An 18,992-nucleotide genomic window follows, 5' to 3' on the forward strand; every position below is an offset into this window, starting at 1 on the left:
TCTGTGACCTTCATCATGGCTCAAGGTTATTTATTTGTCCTTTACCCTACAAAGCCACAGGTCATATATTGTACATTTCATCGTTTTGAACTTGAAAAGTGGGTCAAGGTCATTCATTAGAATAAACAGACACCTTTGGTCCTATCTAACTATCATTACCAGTACTCTAAGCATTATGGTACAATACAAGAACTTGTTTGAATGTTTAAACAAATTTGAACCCTTTGACCTTCTATACAGGTAAGAAATCAAGGTAAGCTTTTTTCAAAGTCTTTATTGGCCATTACCATATAGCAGGCTACAGCACATGGCAAATAACACTAAATGTCATAGATTATTAAAAATTGGGTTAGGTTTACAACACATATGGACAGCTGTGACCTTGAATGTATGTCAAGGTCATTGAACAACTTTATAGTCCTTCATTAATTAATTATCAAAATATGATTTTCATAATACACTACTCTATCCAACCAGACGTCTTGTCTACGGTGACTAAAAAAATGACAAATTTGGTATAGAATGTAAAAAGTACACTACACTATATCTGAAATCTTGGTTCCAAGGGTGTCTAGCTTCGAGTGAGTACAATGTTTTCATGTACACATATTTGTGTTTGTTTATATGCACGTTCCTGTCTAAAATGTTTCTTTTCATCAACATTCAAAATTTAGAATTAAGTGTAAGAATGCAGCCTCCTTCATGATCTGAAGACCATGTCTCAGCTTTAATAAAATTAATTTGTAACAGTTGGCATGATAATCACTTTTAAAAAAAATAATGTGCAAACAGTAATGCAAACCTGTGTACACCTCTAACTAACTATACCACTTTATATATAGCTACACAGATTTAGCTAGTGCTTGGCATATTGTTTGAGTGGTTTTACGTCCGCTTCACTACCAAGTACTTTGGTAATCTCTGTGTTATATTTGTATCCTAATCATACAGATTGTTGTATAACTGCCGACAGACAGCCTGCTGTAAATTTTCAGCAGGGTTTTCCCCAAGTAGATATGAAATTGCATAGGCCTCAGACTGGAAATTTCCAGTACACATGTGTGTATAGAACAACGGTATTGTACGTGGTTACTAGCCCTGATGTCCTAAATGACCTGACAGACCCATAAGTTTCTAACAAAATGAGCAGGTAATCAGTTTATATTGATTTTAAATGTCTTTTTTTTGTAGTTTACATATTCACTATAATTCTTTTCATAGGATAAATTTTGTATATTTGTTCCATAATATTAGTATTTATTTATTGTTAATCAATTATATTAATGAGGTATATTTCAAACCCATGTCTTTAAAGGTATATTTAAGTCAGATTTAAAATTTCATCATGCAGTTTTTCCCTTCTTAAATGTTTGAAACATTTGCATGAATGGCTATTTATTTTATTAAATGCCTCCACAGGTCTATCATTTCTAAGGGGGGAAGGATTTCACTGAACATTTTCATAGAATTAATAGATGTGCAAAATAAGTTAAAGATCATACAAAGTTTATAACTTCAACTGATAGTTAAGAGTTTTGGTTTTGACGTTTCTCAGTATTAATCTAAAAACAGCATTAATTTAAAAAAGTAAAAAAGGGGGGCAGGCTGGGGTATTTATAGAGATGGAGCAGAGCCTTAATATGGGGACAAGGTATACATATCAGGTGGAATAGAGCTACAAATTAATTTTTTGGGCAAGTAGTTTTCAATTTTACTTGTTTATGTGCAAATTCTATTAACCCAACATTATTCAACAGGCTAGGATAAGAAATATCAAATTTTGACAAGTCAAATGGGCCATCAATTTTTGGAACCGGCCACTAGCTATAGTCCATTTGGAGACTTCACTTATAAAGTCTTTGACTGTAGTGGGATACTCTTATTGCCTAGCACTGGTCAATGGCATTTATGTGTATATGGAAATAGTCTAACAAAAAAAGGCCAAGGCAAAATCTGGAATTATTGATATTTCCTTATTATTATGAAAATATTTCAGCATTTTCCCAAATCATTCAGGTACAGGCTGCTTGCTGTAAAACGGTTGATCTGATGCAGGAGTCAGATCAGCTCATTGATGTCAAACTTCCTTACTTCAATTAAATTAACTGACGACTTCCCTAACAAAGATGAATAATGAAAATAAAACTAGTGTTATTAATCTTTATTTTACAGAGTATTTTATTTAGTAAGGCATAAATTATTCCTAAAAAGAAGGAAATATCGTATTTTTGACAAAATTTAATTGTACAACTTTGCCTCGCATCTATATAAAAAAGACAGGATTGCAAGAGAAATTCAAAATCAGCCTCATCTCCATTGCTGTTGCACAATTTTATAAATGACCTTCCATCAAGCAGTTCTTCATCACAATTAGACAGTTCTACTACTACTTAGCATAACATGTAATATTATATTCACAACAAGAGTACCGCGGGGCGGAACAATATACGCCCGTCGAATGCCATATAGTGTTATATACTTTCTTACATTGAAATAAGATCTGCATCATTCTTAGAGTGGTTAGCTGTCATGCTATAAAAAATGAAGGAGAAAATTTCCGGACAAAAAAATCAAATACTGAAATGAACAAATGGCAATAAATTTTGCAAAAATCTGGACGAAAAATGTAGGAGGAGATTGCCAGACAAACAAAAGTTTACGCTGGACGACCCCATAATACTCCTTTCAAAATTTGACAGGCGTAAAAAAATTAAGGAAGATCTTTCCAATATTGAAAAGAATGGTGCCTTCAAAACAGAATTAAATGTTTTTTAAAAGAAATAGAAAACATTCCATACTTGTATTTTGTAGGGTACTCAAGACCAAATGAAATAAACCCCCTTTATCCATGTTGTTTAAACAATGTTTATCTTTATTTCCTCAATTAGGCCCCTTGAAAACAGGATGCTCCAGACCAAATTAGGTTAAAACCTTTAGGCAATATTCAAGAAAAATTAGGTTTAAAAAATATATCTGTATTACTGCTTTTGGAAAATTTATCTATTGTGATCCCTATTCAGAAATAAGTACTTTTTTGAAATCAATATCATATGCTGCCACAGATGCCCTTATTTTCGTAATGGAACTTAATGGTGAACTAACTTACGTGGTACACATATGTGAAGGATTTGATATTTCTGTAAATCTTGTTACCTTGTTTAATTTCAGTACACTATTACACTGATTTAACCAAAACATACTCTCCTATCAGATCTAATGGTCAAGCCCCTATCGCCCACCCTAGCCTGCTTACAGCTAGTGCCAGTCAGGTTTTACACCCACCCTGCACACAGCTAATTAATGCCAGTCAGGTAGTACACCCACCCTGCTCACAGATAGTGCCAGTCAGGTTTTACACCCACCCTGCTTACATATAGTGCCAGTCAGGTTGTACACCCTCCCTGCTCACAGATAGTGCCAGTCAGGTTTTACACCGTCCCAGCTCACAGATAGTGCCAGTCAGGTAGTACACCCCCCCTGCTTACATATAGTGCCAGTCAGGTTTTACACCCATCCTGCTCACAGATAGTGCCAGTCAGATTTTACACCCATCCCGCTCACAGATAGTGCCAGTCAGGTAGTACACCCACCCTCCTCACAGATAGTGCCAGTCAGGTTTTACACCCACCCTGCTCACAGATAGTGCCAGTCAGGTAGTACACCCACCCTCCTCACAGATAGTGCCAGTCAGGTTTTACACCCACCCTGCACACAGCTAATTAATGCCAGTCAGGTAGTACACCCATCCTGCTCACAGATAGTGCCAGTCAGGTAGTACACCCACCCTCCTCACAGATAGTGCCAGTCAGGTTTTACACCGTTCCTGCTCACAGATAGTGCCAGTCAGGTTGTACACCCACCCTGCTTACAGATAGTGCCAGTCAGGTTTTACACCGTCCCCGCTCACAGATAGTGCCAGTCAGGTAGTACACCCACCCTCCTCACAGATAGTGCCAGTCAGGTTTTACACCCACCCTGCACACAGCTAATTAATGCCAGTCAGGTAGTACACCCATCCTGCTCACAGATAGTGCCAGTCAGGTACTACACCCACCCTGCTCACAGATAGTGCCAGTCAGGTTGGAGACCGTCCCAGCTCACAGATAGTGCCAGTCAGGTAGTACACCCATCCTGCTCACAGATAGTGCCAGTCAGGTACTACACCCACCCTGCTCACAGATAGTGCCAGTCAGGTTTTACAGAACAGCTAGTGCAAGTGAGGTTTTACAGAACAGCTAGTGCCAGTCAGGTTTTACACCCATCCTGCTCACAGATAGTGCCAGTCAGGTTTTACAGAACAGCTAGTGCAAGTGAGGTTTTACAGAACAGCTAGTGCCAGTCAAGTTATACAGAACATTAAAAGACAGTTGAATATTCATTTACAAATGTGTTGACATCCACATTTAGATAAGTAAATCTTATGTACACATCAGAATTTTTAATTTTTATTTAGACATGTACAGTAAAACATAGTAAAACAAGTACGAACACATGTACATATCGTGAACTGATTTTGATTCCCCCGTTTATGTCCTTGTACTTCTCTGTAATTCAAGTATGTTCATATTGAAAATTTTACATACCAAATTATTATCTTTTAGGAAGCAAATCACCTCAGAAAATGTAATTGAAAGATATCAAAATATAATGAATTTTATTATGTTTTTTTTACTTTACTGTCCCTATATGTATTTTTTTACTTGACTTTCATATCCTTTTTATTGCAGACATCATGAGGAGAAGGCTATGACAGAACCTGCCATGGAGGGGATTTCTATACTCCTGTCAAGATTTATTGACAAGAATCTTACCGGGACAAAGGAGATGACCGACAATCTGAGAAGGGTCATGCTGATGGAGGAATCTATATATAACTGTAGCGAAAACACCAGAAATATATTCCAAGAGGGAATCTTGGAGTATGGTTCTGATACGGACATCATGATCATTGACAATGATGTGTTGGTTTTGTACCCTGGACAGAGTTTTCCTTCAGATAGCACACACAAGTCTGTGCTGTACATAACCAAGGCTCGGGAAGCTGATTGCAAACCTGGCTACGTGACCTTACAGCTAGGTCAGTCAGGACAGGAGCAGAGTTCTGTGCTTGCTAATTCACTTAGTCATGTTGGGGAAAATACATTTGTCTCCAGTGACATCTTCAGAGAACAGGCCGTCAACCAACAAAGTCAATCTGCAGCTAAGCCAAGTGTATCTCATGGGCCGAGCAGCACATACCAGACAAAGGACGCTACTATGAATACGGTGGTCGGCTTTGCATGTAAAAGCTGGCCTCGGGATGCTGATGAGTGGGTGACACGTACTCGTGTGTTTGGATGGCCGCCTCAAAAACTGATAGACCAAATCGTTTGTCGTGGCTGTCACCTCGTGCCACTAGGAGCTAACTGTTCCAAGGACAAACCACTACAGTGGAGGATATCCCTGGCATCAGCCGAGAGAGCTTTGGTTTACTCCCTCAGTCACATCCAGTTGAAGGTTTACTGTTTACTGAAACAGTTCTTAACACAGTTGAAGAATACAGAGTTACTAAGAGAACTCCCTGGCGATATTTTCTGCTCAACTCTTTTGAAAATGCTGATGTTTTTCTCAGTGGAAAACTCTCATCCAATGCTGTGGCAAGAACAAAACTTGTTTTACTGTTTCTGGTTTTGCCTAAACATTCTGATCTCTTGGGTCAAGACAGGAACATGTCCAAATTATTTCATCCCATCTGACAACTTGTTCCGACAAAATATCCATGGACAAAATCAACAAAGTCTGCTGGATATTCTAACAGTTTTCCATAGGGAAAAATTACAATGCCTTTCACATGAAAAATTCCTTCGACCAACTATACTGGAAAGTGTTTGTGATACTAAAGTACAGGCTGAGCTTATGTGTACACACACTGAAAATGAAATGGAGTATTACCGGGATATGGGACTAGGAGTAAAACAAGCCCCCACATGCCAGACCAGTAGGTTAAACCTGCACAGACATCTGATGAGAACAATGTATTTGTTAATGCAATCAGACACAGAGGTTGACGAAATTATCGCTTTCTGTAATATGACAAGTTTGCTATCACAGATCACACAGGGAGAGGCCAGTCCTGACCACATTGCCGAACCTACTGGAAACAAAGCTCGATACCAGACCCTGAGGAAATGTAAACACAGATTAACCCTGTGTTCCTCAGTAGCCACGGAACTGTGCTACTTGGCAAATTTTCACTTCCTGTCCGGGAACTACAGTAAATCATTGCAGTTGTGTAGACAAGTAATGGCACAACCTTCATATCAAAGGAACGTTAACATGCTGCTCCCACCAGAACAGAAAGCAAGGTATATACAAGAATACTGCGGAAAGGGTTTCACTTTAATTCACAAGCTGAGGAAAACCTTCACAAAGTCACTTTGTTTTGAGAACGAATACCTGTATCTTCCCCACCTTAACCCCGAGATGTCAAAAAGTCCTGTAGGGGTGAACATTCCACCACTGCCCTTTGTGGTGTTTCTGTCCTTCCTCTGCTGCCACGAACTCGGAGACACCAGAGGACGTGATGCCGCACTACGTCACCTGATAGTGGTCAAGTATGATGACCTAAATGGAGGACACACAAACTGGACAGTGCACACCCTCCTTGGGATCTGTTATGAGACTTTAGGGGATCATCACAGGGCCATCAGGTCTTACATGGACTCGGAACAGTCAAAGACCGAGTTCCATGACTTCAATCCTGCCCTGGAGAGGATTGGGGCACTACAAAGGTCTGACAGAGCCAGGTCAGAGGTCATACATTAGTGGCACCAAGGACCTTGAAAAGACTTCATTAGATTTTCACTTATAATAACTTATAATTATCTGCTACATTGTTTTCTCAACCTGAGGTCAATACTGGCATCAACTCAGAAAATGATTAGCTGACAATGACATCATTTAATAAATAGAACGTAATGGAACCTCTATACCTCATCCTAAATCTCTAGTCTTATACAAGTAGTGGGTAATTGTGTTACCAGGTATTGTTATTAGCCTATGGAGATACAAAATGTTTGTCCTAAGTACAAGAAACTTAGAAAAAGAGAGTACTTACGGTACTGAGAAGTCCCAAAACACACACGATGGGGAGGAATAGTTTGTCTGAAACCACGAAGCAAGATTCACTCAAGTATATCTGCATACATGCATTGACAATGATGATAACTTAGTAAATACATGTAAATACACAAATTGTTAATTTTAAAATTGTTTTTTTTTGTGAACTGATACTAACATTGAAAAAACAAACTAAAACATAAATATTGTAATTCACTTGTTTTTCTTCTCACTAAAATTTTCATTTTTTTTGAACAAACAATATCCCCTTATTCAAACAGGGAGCAAGTGTTACGACAAATAGCCCAGAGTCAATAAGTTCTGCTCAATCAAGCAACATATAAAAACATTGATATATTTTCATTCTTTATGAATATCATGGCATTACTACAGCCCTCTATTGAATTGCTAGCATACATCATTGATAATGAGTTACTCACAAATAAAAAAAAACTTCAATTTTTGTTTGTTTATTTTTAACCCCAGAACTAAGATTGTAAAATACGTAGAAGGTAAGAAATAGAAAGGTGGACCTACTCACCAAGGAGTGCTGGAATGTGAGTTCCACCAAAGAGTTGACTCCGGACATGACTGGGACTATGGCGATGTCCATGACATCAGAATTTATATCGTACCTGTCATCTGCGTCCTCAACATCACTGAAAACACAACATTGATACGGAGACAATTGTAAACAAATGCTTTCAAAGAAATATTTATAATACGAAAGTGAAGAGATAGGCCTGTGACTTCCATTGCTGAAGAAGAATAACTTAACTCTTTCACCACTGTAGGCCATAATGGACCCATCCAGATCAATTCATGGGAGAGTCTACTAAAGTTGCATAGGGGTGAAAGAGTTAATATGTAACAATGAACAGATTAGTGTCACTAATAGAATATCATCCTACAGCGAGGGTATGACAGAGAAAAATCTCTGATAGAGAAAACGGGGGGAGAGGTTCTTTATCTCCCATTGTATCAGACTTTTTGAAAACACTGGTTACAGGAACTTATTTGCCATTGACTTCTCCTGCCAAAAGCTGATTGTGATGTCATTGTTTATAGTTCCTCTGACATCAGTGAAATGAGGGAGGATTATCTGTCAAATATATGTATGAGCAGGTATATATGTGTGACTTACCTGTCCAGAAGCAGGTAGGTGTGCATCAGATTGGAGATGTTTCTATAGTAGATTCCACTATAACCAACTTTCTGGGCTGCAATTCAGAAACGAATCCATTGTTAAATGAAAAATAGGTTATATTTAAATTTAAAGTAAAACATTCAAGTTATATGCATTGTAGGGTACAATTATTTTGAAACAATCACAGGATATTCTTCTGATTGTCAAATTGTAACTGGTGTATAAATAACAAAAAAATCCATTGATAGAAACAAGACCTTTACCTCTGAGTTTCTAAACTTCTGCCCTCAAATGTTATCCGATGCATCCCCATTTACTTAATACTCATGTATAAATTTGATAGTCAATGGAAATGTACACCTGTAGTGACATTTTATCTCTAATTTTAGTAACTGTGACCTTAATAATTAACAACTTCTTATTTACCTAAAATACTATCTCAAATCCCCCTCAATTAATTAGCAGCCTCTATATGTGAAGTTTGAATATTGCAAGGCCAAGCAAACTCAATGTAGATTTTGTAAGTACGACCGAAAGACCAGCACAAAAATTAGCCACAATAACAGTTTTGGAATTATCTGTACCAGTTATAATGACCTTGACCTTCATTTAAATACGTTTGTACCTATGAAATATCTAAGAGCCATGTACTTATGGAATTATTTAAAGGTCACTTTCAACTTTGACCTCTAAAGCACTATTGATCACTATGTTTTTGCCAGTGTCTTGTTGTTCTATCTACAATCAACGTTGTTGAGTGTTGCAAAATTAAATTACAATTTGTGCAGAAACCAAAGAAGCATACAGATGGATGAAAGGACAGAAAAGCAAAATCCCTGTCTGCTCTGGTCTTCGTAGTATAAACTGCAGCTCCTCTAATATCACAGGATGGTGGGACATATTTTTTGGCGATAAAAAGACAATTTCATATTGCATACTTTTCGTGACATAAACATAAAACTGCTGTACAAGTTTCCAGTTGTGAGAAATAAAAGCATTCAGATCTCGTTTTTATTTTGCATTAACTCATTCACCCCTGAAGACACATTTGAACTCTTCAAATTTAAAGGTTGGAAAAGTTCATTATAAAATAAGTTAACAGTGAGAAGAGCTGTTTATAATGTTACGGGTTGTACTTACAAGCCCCAAGGTTGGCAGAGATTGCGTCCTTCTTGATGACCCCTTTGGTGGTGGATGTTTTGATCCAGTCGGGCAGTGTGAGGGAGTTCCTGTTAGGGAACACGATGTCCTGGGGTTCCGTCCTACCAACATTCATCACTGAAAAACACAGAGAAAATACAGCAATATTCACATCAAAGATTGTTTATTGTAAAAAACTTGTTTTCACAAGGTATTAATTTTCATAGTAATTCGCAATGAGAAATGCTTATGAATTTATGTATTTTACAAAAAATAATATCAATGTTTTTTCCAAATATTGCTCTCAGTATTGAAATAGCATTCTCTCAATCACAAAATTCTGGTGTTCTTGATAAAACCTACAGGCATACTTTGCACAATAAAGTACACATGAAAATATGATATATAATATTCCAATTAACAAAAAAACCCACCATCGCATATATAGCAAGCACCTTATTTTCAAAGGCATAAGAATAAAGTGTGCAGGGGGTCTTGATATGGGAGCTCAGGAAACCTGATCACTTGGAAATAACTGCATGTTAAGGTAGGTAGCCCCACACAATTTCATGACCAATCACAGGGAATAAAAACCAGGCTTTCTTGGAGAAATGAGAGTGCACTAACCACTGTGCCATCTTACTGCCAAGATTAAGTCTGGAACCTGTTGGTCACCCTCTACCCACCAGAAAAGATCCTGACTCCTGCCAGTTACCGTCTCCTTACCTAGATTAGGTCTAGACACTTGTTGGTTGAAGGTCTGGGTTGTGTCCCCCATCTTGGTTCCCACTTTACCAAACTCTGTGGCAACTTGCATTAGTCCAGACACACCCTTCCCTCTCTATAGAACAATGAAAGAAACCATAAAGATTACCAGCAATGAGAGAACAATTGAAATTAAAAATAATTTCCTATGGAGTAAATGTAAATATTTTAACACTGTAAATATTATTACACTGATCCCAGCAGCTACATTTAGCATTTCATAATAATTCACAGAAGTTTGTATGGAGTTTTTATAAGATTGTACTGACCCGCTGCTTCTGTAACTCCCAAGCTGGCTTGTTGACATCATCCAGAAGATTGTTAGTTGAGTTAGCAAAGGCCTGGAGAATTCGAAATAAACATCATTTATCAACTTGTATCACAGTCAAAAAGTGTTTTTTTTATAACTACCTTAACACTTTTACTTTATACACCATCAATGTACGTATTGTTTGTGTATAAAGAAAAACTTTAAAAATAACATGTCTGCAAAGTGATGAATCTTATTGAAGACACCTTCAGGTTCCTTGAAGGCTAAAAGGTTACTTATTGAGAACTTTTTAACATTTACTTTCCCCTCATAATCAATTTGAAGTAATATTTTTAACGAGTTAATTTGCAAGTGGCATATATACATAAAAACAGTTCAATCTTGTGAAGACTTTGTGTACCAGTTAAAGATCTCTATGCAGACTCAGGAAATATAGTTGGTCGTTGATAACGCTTCCCAGCCTTGCCGCCTTCTTCAGGCAGTTAAGCTTGAAAATGTTAGTGATGATCAACTATATTTGCCTTGTGTTTTTTTAGTCTGCATACACATATAAATACATAAGTGTGTGGGGATTAATTCTATCTCATGTTTAAATATACATCTGATTTGTGTTATAGTTTTTTTTCTTGAAAAGATTTTGATAAGAAAATGTAATAATTCAGAATTACTGGAGTATTATCACTGCATGTAGTGGTATATTATAGCTATGAGTGTGGTAGATGATAGCTCTGAAGGGTGATATATTATAGTTCTGAGTGTGGTATATTATAGCTCTGATTGTGGTAGATTATAGATCTGAGTGTGGTATATTATAGCTCTGATTGTGGTAGATGATAGCTATGAGTGTGGTAATCTATAGATCTGATTGTGGTATATTAAAGCTCTGATTGTGGTTTATTATAGTTCTGATTGTGGTATATTATAGCTCTGAGTGTGGTATATCATAGCTCTGAGTGTCGTATATTATAGCTCTGAGTGTGGTATATTAAAGCTCTGATTGTGGTTTATTATAGCTCTGAGTGTCGTATATTAAAGCTCTGATTGTGGTTTATTATAGCTTTGAGTGTCGTATGTTAAAGCTCTGAGTGTCGTATGTTATAGCTCTGAGAGTCGTATATCATAGCTCTGAGTGTCGTATATCATAGCTCTGAGTGTCGTATGTTATAGCTCTGAGTGGTGTTTTATAGCTGCTGTGAATTTTAGGGGTGTACTTTATCAATCTAATGTGTATGTTACTTGTCCATCGTAAAATGTTTATAAATATTATATTTTGAATAAAAAAAAACTTACTTGCACAAAATAACAAAATAATGCAAAATAATATAAGAGCAACCGTCAGATGTATACCTCTATAGCGTTGCCGGTGATAAAATTGTTGTCACGGTCACTAACAGTGACGACGTTACTCAAGATGTTCAGGCATGCGTCCATGTCCCCGCTGTTGAGTGAATGGCCCTGACTGGTGATATCAGACAGTACCACGAGAGAGTTTTCAGGGGAGGTAATCTCAACACCCTCCTTCATCTTGTCAGTCTACAACAAAAATGTATTACCACTGATTTTAGCTCACACTGAACTAAAAGCCTTAATGAGAACTCTCAACTAGCTACCATTGGTCTTTATAAGCAGACCGTCTGAAGTTAATTGCTCATCTGCTTCTTCTAATACAATAAACCTTGCTTATTTTTGATAATTTGATATTTATATAACAGTTCATTATACATTGTTAGGTGTTTATCGAAAGAATGTTTCAACACTACATGTAAGCTCTTAAAAATTGTGGAGATATTCATTGTTCTTTGAGATTTTGATGAAAGTTAAGCATTTAAATAGATTTTCGATTTGTTTGCATCATTAACAGTATTTTCTAACATTGATTGTGTTTTTACCTGAACCTGAAGTTCGGAGATATCAGTCCTAACACACCCACTGTAGTCGGGCGATGACCATGCACCTTTGGATGAACATTCACGCTTCACTGTGCCTGTCAAAAGAAATGTTACCCATGCTGCATCATAGCCAAAACAAAGTGAGCAGGTGCTCACAGAGATACACCCTTGAAAATGGTCGAATGGAACCTTTGAACCTGAACATGAATATTTAATCAGGTGTAGATGTAACTGGACTGGGTTATATATGCTTGTGACCCGGTAGCTCAGTTGATAGAGTTTGAGTTCAAAGGGTGCTGGGTTTGTATACCAGTCTGGACATGCATATTTCGTCTCCTGTTACAGTGGCACCTGTGACCAACCTTTGCTTAAAAAACAGCATTTGTGCGAATTGTACAGTCATTTGCTTCAGTAATACTTACAAGTCTTCAGTAGATGTCACCAATCATTATTAACTAGGTAAAATAGCTCAAGAGAGTAAAACACCTTAAACAAAGGCGTTTCATCTCTAAATTCCACAGATATTTAAACTAATGAGCCATCTTGAAAGTAGTAATCAAATAAACTGAAATACCAGCAATAGCTCTAACTAAATTTTCAAAAACTTCCATTCACACCTTCACCACGCTTTGATTCTGTGTTATTTGTGCCTGTCGCGGTACAATGTATCGGAATACCTGGTGTGATGAAAGGACAACCAGTAGTTCTGCAAATGTATGCAAGTAATCTCTGAGAAATAAAATAGTTACACTTACCCTCTAATTCTGCAGGGCATTCTAGTATTTCCTGTCCTCCGGCAATCGTCTCTGTCCACATTGTTCCCTGTGAATCTGTTTCCGAGGGACACACAATCCCTACCAAACAACAACACACATCATCTTTTACAAAATATATGTTATATAACGATTCTATTACAAAAAAATATATTAAAAACATGTTTTTTTCACTCAAATTCCAACCTTTCAAATTTACCATTGTGGAACAACTGCATGTAAGAAAAATAATTCACAACAAAAAACCCAGCCTAAAATGCATTGTTTAAGCTATTCTATAAAACGATTTAAAAGAATTTGAGCAAAAAACTATATGTCGGTAATTCCTTGTGGACAGAAAATACCTTCGTGAAAAATTGTCAACATTTATTTATCAGTACGTACCATTCGCACTCCTGATAGTCAGCTTCATGGAGAGTCTTGGTCCAGTCCCGGCCACATTGGTAGCCTCACAGGAGTACTGGGCGTCCGTGGTGACCTGTCTGATCACTAACATTTCCATGTAGGGAGACAGGAGCAGGAACTCTACACCTGTAACAGGTAAATCGTCAGGGATAAGGTAGGAAAGAGGTGGTCAAGGATAAGGTATACAAGTATTGATTTAAGGGGCCAAAATATTGTATACAGCTTTCGTACTGTACAGATATCTTCATGTTTAAATGAGAAAAATACAACTTTGCAAAGTTAATAGTGTATTCAGTATTCACTTGTGATAAATTTACGGATTTATGGTAACACCAAAAAATATAACACTGCCTTGAAAAGTCCTTGATGTGAACAATATGGTGAGTTAAAAACACAGCCAAACCATGTGGTGTGATGTATACATTGTAAGAAACAGGTACATAAATATCACGTCAAACATGTGTATATTGCAAACTCATGCTACCTGGAGATCTGGTGATACGAGAACCGTCCTTGTACCAAGTGAAGAAGGCGTGGTAATTGTGGGGTTGGAGGATCTGACAGGTGACGTTCATAGACTGACCGCTGACCACTGTCCGGGTCCGAGGATAAATGGTCAGCAGAGGCTGGGGTATGACCTCCACCATCTGTGACGTCTGACTGGTCAGGCCAGTGTCATCATACACTTGACATTCATACTTTCCTACAAATATATGTTGGTATAAAACTATAGGTTGTATGGCAATATATTGGTAGAAATTTGTACCATAGAAATATACAACAGCATATTGTAATCAGGGATATATTTCGACAGCTGTTAATATAACATTTTAACTAATAACAATATAATTTACATTAGAATGTGTTTTTGCTTGTTTCTGACACTAAAACCTGCATAATATTGTGAGTGATTTTTTTCTCTCTATAAGTTGGGTGGGGTAGGTTTGAGGGTCTGAAGGAAGTGGATTATGTAGAATCCATAAAAGGTGCTTAATTGGCATAAAGCACCACTGGACCAACAATCTAACAGTTTCACAATACATTTCAAACCTCTTTTGTGTATCACAGTTTAACATGACCTATATGAAGACATTTAAGATTGTCTTCATCATTAAAATGATGATAGTAATTAATTACTTAAGAAAATATTGTTTTATATTCAGGTGTGTTCACCATTTTTTTTCTCCTGGAAATTGTGAACATCCAGGCATATCAATAAACATACCTGACAAATTAGCAGTTATAACAGCAAGTTTTTGAGTAATTTTCAAACATGAATCATTACAGTTATCTCCCTTCCATCAATTATGGCAAAGCCAACAACGATTTTCTTCATTCTGCTTGAAAAAAATATTTCCCCTGCTGTAAATGCATACCCGTGTCATGTGTGGCAATAGGGCTGATGATCATTTTATAAATCTTCTGTGTGGGTTTGTTTGGGTTTGTTGGTTCTTCTGAGATGTGCCATCTTGGAGAAGTGTTAGGTCTGATGACCGACCCGTTGAACGTCCAGCGACTTTGGACAGCGCCTACAGTCCCTATGACGTCCGCAGAGCAGATAAAAGCCACGTCCATGTTGTTATAGATGTCTGTTGTGTTTAACGACAACTGGGTAATCCTGATGTAACCGTCTGTGGGAAGTCAGCAGAGAGAGGAACAATTAGATGAAATATCAACAAACACCTCAATGGAGGAAGAATATATTTCCAACGTACTCTTTATCATTAAAATCCCAGCATGGGGAAGAAAAATGTTTTCTGAAAAGTTCTTGTCACACAACCAAAAAGTGTTTCTATGTCTATTTCTTTTTCTATGTTTCTACATACACTTACAGCGTAGCCGAATCAACATCAATTTTGTGGACAACTCGTACACATTTAACACCTTTGTGTGCATACGCTTCACTGTTCATTTTTCTGATGAAGGTGACAGAGTACAAACCATACTAGTCATTGAAACATCACATGTATAGAAACACTTATTGGCTGTTAAAAAAAATAAATTGTAGATCATATCATTTTGAATAAAATCAAGTCACACTGCCTTGTTACAGTTCACTTTTAATTGAAATCAAAAATACTGGTGAGTTATTCTGTGATAAGAAAATGATCAAATGGTCGTTTTGAAATACAAATATTTCTTATTCATCTGTGTGCAAGTTCGAAATAGATGGGGGTAACATAGTAAAGGAAGCAATCATCTTTTATAGGGATGTAAGACAAAACTGTTATAGCATTTAGTATGGCATTGCTGAATAACAATAAGATTTACAATCAAATAATGGTGTGTCAAACACTGGAAGATTGAAGGAAATTGTATTTTTGTCAAAATTTGCTGACAATTCAATATCAGTTTTCTTCCCTTATTAATTCTAGATATGAGAGAAAATTACCTTTTCATACCGGTATGTAAAACATACCAGGTAACATATCATAGAGTTTGGAGAAAAACATAAAGCCTTATGTATAATACATGTATGTATCAGACTTATATCCTCTCTGGTGGAATTTTGCTTTCAACAGCAGAAAAATGACTTAGTGATAAATAATGGGACATTGAAGTAAAGGGCATTATTTTTCTTCAATATTTTATATCAATAATCAACACTTATAGTTATTGAGTCATATCTCTAGCCTAGTCATCAATGACGCAACAAGGTGTTTCACGACTGTGACACTATATAGCTGATGTCAATAGAGTAGTGTGATTATAATGATTTTATCAATTGAACACAATGATATTCAGTGACTAAACCAGGACTTGTTGTTGTGTATTACCTCATGTAATAACGTTAATGGCCGGGTCAGAATGGCAACAATGCATAGGACATCATACAAACTTCATTTAATAATGTGACATCGTATTGGACAAATTACAAACACCATGTCTAGTTGTCGACACTCGATTACTCAACATTAGACAGAGCTTTATCTTTTCATTTTTTGTAAATGTGGTTTGAAACGAACTGTAAAAAATATAGCGAACATGTTTCAATTCCAAATAAAATTTGTGAAAGATGGAATATAGTTTCAAGTTAAGCTAGGCTCTTCCAATTGCAATCTTAATTGAAATTGATGATTGTTTTCAAATAGCCGTGTAAGAAGGATTTTTTTTTATTATTTCTATCATAACTCTCATTAAACTCATCTGAATTTGTATTTATATTACCTCCAGAGTTTACGACAAAATACTGAGGATCAACCGACATGTTGCCAACCCAGCCTGTCTGCATCTGTGACTGGAAGCTACTTGACACACTCTCAACAGTGCCCGACTGGTTCAGTGTCACTAGGGCATCCACAATCACACTTCCCTCCCTACAATAGGCAAAATTGCATATAGAAGTAATTATGTCACAACAAAGAAATAAGTGCATATTCAAAAAGGGAATATACAGAAAGAGCCCTGCACTAAATATTTGCTGTATACAACTATAAACAATTTATTTTAGACTTCCGACCCATATACTATCAATTATAAGTCCCTCCACTCTTGTGCATCCCTAGTACATTTGTCATTACTATATAAGAGAGCTAGCATAACTGGAAAAATAGATATTACAATATTAAGTAGTTAACACAAGATCTATCAAAGAATAAGTAGTTAACACAAGATCTACCAAAGAGAATAGGTAGTTTACACAAGATCTGCCAAAGAGAACAGGTAGTTAACACAAGATCTATCAAAGAATAGGCAGTTAACAAAAGATCTACCAAAGAGAACAGGTAGTTAACACAAGATCTATCAAAGAATAAGTAGATAACACAAGATCTACCAAAAAGAATAGGTAGTTAACACAAGATCTATCAAAAAATAAGTAGTTAACACAAGATCTACCAAAGAGAACAGGTAGTTTACACAAGATTTATCAAAGAATAAGAAGTTAACACAAGATCTACCGAAAAAGAATAGGTAGTTAACACAAGATCTATCAAAGAATAAGTAGTTAACACAAGATCTACCAAAGAGAATAGGTAGTTTACACAAGATCTGCCAAAAAGAATAGGTAGTTTACACAAGATCTGCCAAAAAGAATAAGTAGTTTAAACAAGATCTATCAAAGAATAGGTAGTTAACACAAGATCTACCAAAAAGAATAGGTAGTTAACACAAGATCTATCAAAGAATAAGTAGTTAACACAAGATCTACCAAAGAGAACAGGTAGTTAACACAAGATCTATCAAAGAATAAGTAGTTAACACAAGATCTACCAAAGAGAACAGGTAGTTTACACAAGATCTACCAAAGAGAATAGGTAGTTAACACAAGATTTATCAAAGAATAAGAAGTTTACACAAGATCTATCAAAGAGAACAGGTAGTTAACACAAGATCTATCAAAGAATAAGTAGTTAACACAAGATCTACCGAAGAGAATAGGTAGTTAACACAAGATCTATCAAAGAGAACAGGTAGTTAACACAAGATCTATCAAAGAATAAGTAGTTAACACAAGATCTACCAAAGAGAATAGGTAGTTAACACAAGATCTATCAAAGAATAGGTAGTTAACACAAGATCTACCAAAAAGAATAGGTAGTTTACACAAGATCTATCAAAGAATAAGTAGTTAACACAAGATCTACCAAAGAGAATAGGTAGTTTACACAAGATCTGCCAAAGAGAATAGGTAGTTTACACAAGATCTGCCAAAAGTAGTTTAAACAAGAGCTATCAAAGAATAAGTAGTTAACACAAGATCTATCAAAGAATAATTATAAGTAGTTACCACAAGATTTACCAAAAAGAATAGGTAGTTTACACAAGACCTATCAAAGAATAGGTAGTTTACACAAGATTTACCAAAAAGAATAAGTAGTTTAAACAAGACCTATCAAAGCAAAATTAACACTGAAGTATATAGTACATTGTACTGAAGATAAATCTTAATTTAACTTACCTGAACGAGACCACGCCCACAGACAGGTAACCAGCGACCCTCTTCATAATACAATCCAACTAGAAACAAATAATAACAAAACAGAATTATGTCTGGACAATCTTACTTTTAATCAGGTGCATATCTCAATTATTATTATATATTCTTGGTCAGGAATTCAAAATAATTTCTTCAACAAACTTTTTTATTTCATTTTTATCATTTTTATAAACATTTTCATTGTAAAAACTGTTCTAAAGTCCATGAAAACCAATTCGTTCTGCAATATTATTATTGGTCGTGTTTGCAGTTTTAATTAGAAGAAATTAATCTGAGATCATTAATTACCCTTCCTCCCACTACATAAAACAGGACAAACTCACATTTTCGTCCACAGATCTCTTTAAAGTAACAAAATCATACGAGTTGTCATCAAGCAGGGTCTGAATGAACTGTTGTCCTGGCAACCGCAGTGACATCATAAAACTTGACAGGATCGGAACAGCTGTGAAGGATGGGATCAGGAGGGATACATATTAATATTTTGGATAATTATTATCACAAGGGTTCAAACCTATTACAGGTAAAATTGGCCTGCTTTATGTTTAAAAAATGTGTTCGTTAC

At 36.2% G+C, this 18,992-nt stretch overlaps 2 protein-coding genes across 2 annotated transcripts in view; one reads left to right on the plus strand and one right to left on the minus strand.

The window, feature by feature from the left end:
• Nucleotides 1-18,992, minus strand: part of LOC110446786 — a 93,560-nt gene that overhangs the window by 20,810 nt on the left and 53,758 nt on the right. The window contains exons 30-44 of the mRNA XM_021492104.1: nucleotides 18,751-18,872; nucleotides 18,389-18,447; nucleotides 16,657-16,805; nucleotides 14,865-15,119; nucleotides 13,973-14,191; nucleotides 13,468-13,614; nucleotides 13,066-13,164; nucleotides 12,311-12,405; nucleotides 11,769-11,954; nucleotides 10,420-10,491; nucleotides 10,112-10,226; nucleotides 9,386-9,523; nucleotides 8,243-8,318; nucleotides 7,640-7,757; nucleotides 7,097-7,143 (exon numbers count right to left, since the gene is read on the minus strand). Of these exons, the coding sequence (XP_021347779.1) occupies nucleotides 7,097-7,143; nucleotides 7,640-7,757; nucleotides 8,243-8,318; nucleotides 9,386-9,523; nucleotides 10,112-10,226; nucleotides 10,420-10,491; nucleotides 11,769-11,954; nucleotides 12,311-12,405; nucleotides 13,066-13,164; nucleotides 13,468-13,614; nucleotides 13,973-14,191; nucleotides 14,865-15,119; nucleotides 16,657-16,805; nucleotides 18,389-18,447; nucleotides 18,751-18,872 (1,897 nt within the window). The remainder of the gene's footprint in view (nucleotides 1-7,096; nucleotides 7,144-7,639; nucleotides 7,758-8,242; nucleotides 8,319-9,385; nucleotides 9,524-10,111; nucleotides 10,227-10,419; nucleotides 10,492-11,768; nucleotides 11,955-12,310; nucleotides 12,406-13,065; nucleotides 13,165-13,467; nucleotides 13,615-13,972; nucleotides 14,192-14,864; nucleotides 15,120-16,656; nucleotides 16,806-18,388; nucleotides 18,448-18,750; nucleotides 18,873-18,992) is intronic.
• On the plus strand, nucleotides 1,006-7,557 carry LOC110446767. The gene is made up of 2 exons (XM_021492062.1): nucleotides 1,006-1,150; nucleotides 4,728-7,557. The coding sequence occupies exons 1-2, from the start codon at nucleotides 1,143-1,145 to the stop codon at nucleotides 6,802-6,804; spliced, it is 2,085 nt and encodes a 694-aa protein (XP_021347737.1). The 5' UTR covers nucleotides 1,006-1,142; the 3' UTR covers nucleotides 6,805-7,557.

This window comes from Mizuhopecten yessoensis, unplaced genomic scaffold (assembly GCF_002113885.1).
Source record: "Mizuhopecten yessoensis strain PY_sf001 unplaced genomic scaffold, ASM211388v2 scaffold2995, whole genome shotgun sequence".
In the NCBI taxonomy this organism is placed as follows: domain Eukaryota; kingdom Metazoa; phylum Mollusca; class Bivalvia; order Pectinida; family Pectinidae; genus Mizuhopecten; species Mizuhopecten yessoensis.